This window comes from Nicotiana sylvestris, chromosome 11, assembly GCF_000393655.2.
Source record: "Nicotiana sylvestris chromosome 11, ASM39365v2, whole genome shotgun sequence".
NCBI lineage: Eukaryota > Viridiplantae > Streptophyta > Magnoliopsida > Solanales > Solanaceae > Nicotiana > Nicotiana sylvestris.
The window spans coordinates 94,047,850-94,055,287 of NC_091067.1; the positions used below are offsets into that span (position 1 = coordinate 94,047,850).

Genomic DNA, 7,438 nt, shown 5'->3' on the forward strand with positions numbered 1-7,438 from the left:
CCTCGGTCACCAGGCACCGAAGGTAACTGGCCACCCCCATGGTGGCGGAGAGGACCCGGGCATCCTCCAAAATGGAGATGATGACCGATCGCTTTCGATCAGGATCCACGCTTGGAGCTGGGAACTGGTTGATTAGCTTTGGGCTTGAGGAAGGCCCACTTGTTCTCGAAGAAGGACTCTTCCCGGCACCTCGAAGTCACCTAATCCAGTGACGTCCTCCATGTCGGTATAATCCACGCCATCGAAAAAGTCATAGAAGGAGTCGTTCGCTCCATGGGCCCCCTCGTTAGGGCGAGGTTTCACTACCTGAGCCTCGTTGATCATACACTCAGTGAAAGAAGGTGACTCGGTGATGTCTATCACACTGAATACATCCTTCGGTGCATTACCCACATCTCGGGAGGCCTCGGCCACGGCCTTACCTCTTTCTGATTCGGAGGCCCCTCGTCCCTCGAATTGTGAACACACGTGGTCCACCAGTTCAAAGGCTTCTTCTTCTTCTTCGGATTCGTCCCTTAGACAATATAGTGAATCCAAAGGTGGGGCTCGAGCGCTGGTACTTTCTTTGGGATTGCGCACCAACTTTCTTTTCATTTTCTTCTTCTCTGAGCTCGGAGAACTAGGAGCCCTCTTTCTTTTCTTCTCATCATGCTGTCTCAGAGCAGGGGACTCAGCGGGGCCATCCTCATCACCGAATGGAGGCCTCATTATGGCATCCTTGGATAAACTTGCTAAGGGAAACGAAACGAGTAAGAACTCAACAACACAAAAGAAAACCGAGTGTTATTCAATCAGGAAAAGAATCTCACCGCGAGAATGGGCCTACCACCGGGCCTTTGAGAGTTCACGCCATGCGTGCTCGGAATATGGATTTTATGACACGACCTCGACCCACTCCTTGAGTTGAGGGATTGCATTCGAGACCTGAGAAACAGCTGCACTACCACAAATTACCGATAAGAAATAAGGAAAGGAGAGTAAATATTTTGGGAAAACAAAATTTTACTTATATTTTGTGTTCTACTTATCGAGGAACGGCGTGTACTCTGCTAGGATCAGGTCCGAGGTCCTCACTCAGACAAAACAACCTATCCAACCTCGATCCCAATCTTCATCGATGCTCGAGAATGGGGCTTTACTAGCCCGGTCCGCGAGTTTGATCAGTCCCCCCGAAAAAGTCGGGGACTGTATAGGCATATGAGGTGGTTAGCAATGAACGAGTATCCATCGCTCTTTCTCATAAAGAACCGGAGAAGGATGACGATCCTCCAGTTGCAACCCTTTTTGACAATGGGGAGAATTATTTCAGTGATCGAGCAGATGTACCTCGAGAAATTCTCAGAGCGGCCCCATACATGCCAAAATTTGAAGAGCGCAAAACACACTCGAAAATATGCTTGCTAGTCGAATATAGTAATTTATAATATCGTATCCACATGGATTAGAGTTAAATAGTATTATCATAGTTTATAGCTTAGTTGCTATCCAAGATGATCAAAAATTAAGATTTATGTGATTTAAACTAAAATTAACTAAGAGTCTAAATTATTGACTAGTGACAAACAACGTAATTAGTAAGCAAAGGAAGATATTAATGGGGAAAAAATATGGTTGATAGGATAAGTGCAAGACAAATATTTGAGATCTAACTCTAGATAATTCACTTCTAATGTTCAAGTGAGTCTCTCGAATTCACTTGGTTGTTAATTCAATTGTTTAGTTAAAATTCCTCTCTCGATTAAATCTCAGCATCACAAGATGAACCAATTTAAGATCGGTGAAGATATGCAAAACTTCGTAGTGGATTGGTCTTTAGGAGAACCTCTCTCGATTATCCTCCTAACTAGGTTTAATCAACAATTCAACTAGACTCTTTCAATTACTAAGAAGAATTAATGAATTCAACCAACAAAATATAATGCAAAGATATCACAAGTTATGGCTCTCTCAATTACATGAACAAATGAATACAGATGCAACGATTAAAACATCCAAAACGATTTAAATAAATAAGCCTAGAGTTATTATCCACAAACAAGATCAAGACACCAAATCCATCAAACCCTAAAGAAAACTACTCTATAGATATGGAGTAATTCATCCAAATTCTTGTCTTGAGCGAGGATTGAATGATGAAATCCTTGTACTTTTGCCTCTCTACCTCCTCTTTAGCTTCCTTCGGTCTAAGATGTGTCAAAAGTCCTCAAAATAATATTTTTACATGTATTTACACTAAGTAGGGTCGGGCCCAAACGAAAACACCTTTTCTTGCAAAATAGGATTTCGGCTCTATAAAAATTGCACAGGCGCGACGCATGGGACGACGCTCCATGCGGGGCATTAGTGGGAGACTTCAAAGAGCAGGCAAAATCAACAGACAACATTTTTACGGAGCCGTGGCGCACCACGCTCCGCCCCACGTGCCTTGGCTGTGGACTTTTCTCAGAGCCATATTTTTTCTTCGATTTTTGAAGTTCGGACGTGGTTCTCGACCCTCGAATAAGATCCCGGTGTAATCCCTTGGGCTTTTACTCAGACTTCAAAGCTTCAAATCACTCGAATTCATTCCATAACATCTACATAGCTTGGAATCACTCCTACAAGGCATTAAACACGCAATAATTGCAAAATACTAGCGATTAAAGCTCAAGCTCAATTAAAGTACAGTAAATTTGAGTGCAATAAGCGACTAAAATACATGATTATAGCCTACCATATACACCCCACACTTATCACACCAAGAATAAGCAACCTTTTAAAACAACTCTCCTAACTTATCACACCAAGAATATTTAAAAGACTAAGCACAATAGTGTAACATCCTCACCTCAAGATTTGATCCACAAGTACCATGCATTATTTATAACTCACTCACTTACTCTAACATAGAGGTCAAGCATTACCTTTCCTTCATGAATCAAGTGCCTTCACACAACAAAAGAGAGTAGTTCCACTCACAATAAAATTTAAGAACAATTAGGAACTCAAGATAGAAAGAATTCACTCACTCTCAGAAACAACATTCATATGCAACAAAAGATAAACCATAGGCTTGCCCATAGTGTACTACTCTACTAATCGAGTTCATTCAGTCAAGGATCAAGTAAGACTTTAACTGGTTGTAATGTAGGTTGTGGGACAGGTATAATACATTTAGATATAAGAGTGACTACACTTCCAAAGCACTTTAATACATACACTTTAATATTTAAAACCCCATATTTATGTCAAATTAAAATTCCACCTTCACATCAATATACATCAACACCCAAATTATTCAAGCACAATTATATCAAGAGTTACCACTTACCAATGAATATTTTTCACAACAATACCACTATTTTTTTTCTTTTTCAATTCAAGTGGCTCTTACTTTTTCAAAACAATGCATCTTTCTCCTTATTGCATTAATTCCACTCAAAAGCTAAACCAACCACCCCACACTTCAACTTTTACAAAGTTTAAAATAAATTCAAGTGCTCACAAGAGAGGTTAAAAAGGTTCAAATAAATGGTCAATTCAAACAAATAGGTTAGACTTGTAATGTGGTTGCCAAAGAAACAAGATTACAGGCTCAAAAAGGTTAACTAAGATACATCATAATTAGGTGGTTAATAGCACATATGTGGCTCGATAAAGAAATGCCTATATCACTTCCAAGACTGAATAAAACTACTATTTTGCTTTACAAATACCGGTGCAAGTTCTAGACATCAAATGCAATGCACAAAATACACCAAAAATCTCGCACACACTTGGCACATGACTCACTCACGATTGGACTCACCAAGACACTCTAATCAAAGCAGCTAAGCAAAGTTAAGATCATACAATTTAAGGTACTTATGCAAGAGTCAAAAATTGAGCATAAGCGTCACAACTAAAACACTCACTATTCTCAAGGCATAATAAAGTCAAAAGATATTGCTTCAATTCAAATAATAGCACAAGGTTTTCTACTCCTACTCCTACAAATTAAAACTAAGTACACTCGATTCAAACAAAACCATTGAAAAAGAATCGCGGCACAAAGAAAAATCAAGGGGGAATTATTATATTACCTACAAAAAAAATTCTTTTTGTTGTTTTATTTCGACTTTAATCCCTCTAGAAACCTGTCGAATGATATCCATCGTCGGAAAAAGTCAAAAACTTTAAAATAATTTATGTTTTTTCAATTTTTTCTACTATTCAAACTAACAAAAGCAAAAAAAAAAAAACTAACTAAAACAAAGGCTATAGTATATACAACATACGAATATCCCCCACCCCACACTTTAAGTTATGACATGTCCCCATGACACACAATTAAAAAGTACAAGGTAGAGGAAACTTTCCTGAATATCTAGTCGGGGTCTGAATCAAAGTCGGGGTCTTAATCAAAGTCGGGATCCATTCCACCCGCCCGAACTAGTGTACACATCCATGCATGCAGCTTCTGCTCAACCTTTTTGGGATACATCCGACACTTGTCTTTTTCTATCACTGGGGGATCTTCCTTCACACCCTTCACCTTCCACTCAACACTTGTAACTAGCTTCTCCTTTTTCACTCCATTTGCTAGATTCATCTCAAAAGTCACCATCTCCTCACTCACTCTAAGCATGAGTTTTCTATCATGTATATCCAGTATAGCTCTACCCGTTGCTAAAAATGGACTTCCTAGGATGAGGGGGACCTCATTGTTCTCCTCCATATTTACCACTATCAAATCTACAGTAAATATTTATCCACCCGCATCCCTAGGGTGTTATAGTTGTTTGGTCTTCCAGCTACAAAGATATTGGCACCGACCTTATCTTTCCAATTCCTATAAATAGATAATGGCATTAGATTAATTGAGGCACCAGAATCACATAAATACTTATCAAAATTTAGAATGCCTAAAGAGCAAGGAATAGTAAAACTCCCGGGATCTCCACACTTTTGTGGGAGTTTATTTTGTAAGATCGCGCTGCAATGCTCTGTGAACTTGACCACTTTGATCTCTTCTATCTTCCTCTTCTTTTTAAGGATCTCCTTTAAGAACTTTGCATAAGCTGGCATTTGTGAGAGAAATTCAGTGAATGGCAGATTTACATTAACCTGTCTCAGCATATCTAGAAATCTCTCAAATTGCTTGTCCAGCTTTTCTCTATAGAGCTTTTGGAAAAAAGGTAGGGCAATAACGTGCTTGCTCACATCATCAAATTCCTTACTTCTTGAAGTTTCATCCTCCTTGTTTTTCTCTACTCCCTTCTACCTTTCTTCTTCTCGGTCTTTTTGTCATATTCAATTTTCAGCTCCTTCCTATTTTCTTTTTCAGGCGCAACTTCTTTTTGAATTGGAGTGGAATCTTTCATCACTTGTTCGCTTCTCAAGGTCACATCATTTACCGTTTCTTTGGGATTCTTCTCAGTATCAGCTGGTAGAGTACCTAGGATTCTCTCAGATAATATATTTGCAATTTTCCCACTTCTCTCTCCAAGTTACGCAAACCTGTCTCAAGTTCTTTGATAGCTGCACCATGAGAATCTAGCCTCTCATCTGTCTTAACAATAAAAGACTTCATAAGATCTTCTAACCCATACTGATTTGATTGTTGAGGCTGAAATTGCAGCCTCGGCTAATTCACAAAATCAGGAGCTCCTTAAAATCTGGAGTTATTTTATTGCCATGCATTTGCTGTACCCCAGGTGAACTCCATAAAAAACTAGTGTGCTTTTGACCCATTACATTGAAGTTATAATTACCCACAACATTCACTTCTTCTATGGTAGCATGACACTCATTAGTAGGGTGTCCTCTTCCACATATATTACAGGCTGCATGAGGCTCATTATGTATCGAGGCTAAGGTTAGCTTCCTTATTTCCTTGGTCATTGCATCAAGTTGTACCTACACAGATGTGTTAGTATCAACTTGGTAAACACCATTTGATCTTCTTCTTTCAGAAATCTCCGAGGGCCACTGATTTGCATCTTCAGATAACTAATCTAGAATTGTGACTATCTCATCTGGAGTCTTTTTCATCAATAGACCTCCAGCTGCATTGCTCAATGTTCTGCGTTAGGCCAGTGTCAATCCATCCCAAAAGTCCTGGAGTTGTATCCAGAGTTTAATTCCACTGTGTTGACACTTTTTGACAATCTCCTTAAACCTCTCCCAAGATTTAAATACAGTTTCAGTCTTGTTCTGGTAAAAGTTATAGATTTCTCTTCTAAACTTGCCCGTTTTAGCTGAGGAGAAATATTTAGCAAGAAATATCCTGGTCATCTCCTCCCATGTTCTAATTGATCCATGGGGCAAACTTCGAATCCAGTGCTTTGCATCATCTTTGAGAGTGAAGGGGAACACCCTTAAGTAAACTGCATCTTGTGACACACCATTATATTGAAATGTGTTCATTATTTCCTCGAAGTCCATCATATGATTGTTTGGATCTTCGTTCATCTTTCCTATAAAGACACAACTATTTTATAGGGTTTGGAGTAACCCTTTCTTTTGCTCAAAATTATTAGCTGCAACGGGGGGCTGGGGTTCTCACACTTGATAAACCATGGTTGTAGACCAGTCTAACATAATCGCCAAGTGATCTTCGTTGGCTGAGAGTTATGTTTCCGAATCGGTTTGCCCAAAGGCTGATTCTGAGCCATTCTGTGCGCCCTCTCTTCTTCATATGCAATTTCTGTATCTCTAATACCTACTTCCTCAGCATCTAGAGCAACTTTTTCTCTTATTTGGGCTGCCGCTTTTGCAGCCAAATCCATAATATTATCATCTCCAACCATACTTTCTTTAGTTGAGGATTGCCCAACCTTCTCTATTTTCTCGGGGATATATCTTTCCTTTCACAACTGTCGTAGATGTTTCTCGATTTCTAGTTCGTATGGTTGCACTTCTTTCCTAGGAGATCGAGTCATGCACCAATCTAACCTCTAACCTGCGAACAGTCAAAGCACACCAAACGTCAAAAAAGAAAAATAAAATAAAAGAAAAATTCCTGAATTAACAGTACAAACTATTTCAAACACTATTGATTGCCAATTCTCGGCAACCGTGCCAAAATTTGACGAGCGCAAAACACACACGAAAATATGCTCGCTAGTCGAATATTGTAATTTATAATATTGTATCCACAAGGATTGGAGTTAAACAGTATTATCGTAGTTTATAGCTTAGTTTCCATTCAAGATGATCAACAATTGAGATTTATGTGATTTAAACTAAAATTAATTAAGAATCTAATCTATTGACTAGTGACAAACAACGCAATTAGTAAGCAAAGGAAGATAGAAATAGGGAGAAAATAGGGTTGATAGGATAGGTTCAAGACAAATGTTTGAGATCTAACTCTAGATAATTCACTTCTAATGTTCAAGTGAGTCTCTTGAATTCACTTGGTTATTAATTCAAATATTTAGAAGAAACTCCTCTCTCGATTAAGTCTCGGCTTCAC

The 7,438-nt window shown here is 38.9% G+C and overlaps 1 protein-coding gene and 1 non-coding gene across 2 annotated transcripts; one reads left to right on the forward strand and one right to left on the reverse strand.

Moving 5' to 3' along the window:
* Positions 1–4,713: 4,713 nt before the first annotated feature.
* LOC138881340 (uncharacterized) lies at positions 4,714–6,770 on the reverse strand. Its single transcript, XM_070161559.1, has 6 exons — positions 6,614–6,770; positions 6,160–6,437; positions 5,716–5,877; positions 5,479–5,605; positions 5,243–5,416; positions 4,714–5,039 (listed from the first exon to the last, which is right to left on the reverse strand). Exons 1-6 carry the CDS (start codon positions 6,768–6,770, stop codon positions 4,714–4,716), a joined length of 1,224 nt encoding a protein of 407 aa, XP_070017660.1.
* Positions 6,101–6,207, forward strand: LOC138882439 (small nucleolar RNA R71). The gene has a single exon (XR_011404043.1). It is a non-coding gene; the product is annotated as a small nucleolar RNA R71 (small nucleolar RNA).
* Positions 6,771–7,438: the final 668 nt, after the last annotated feature.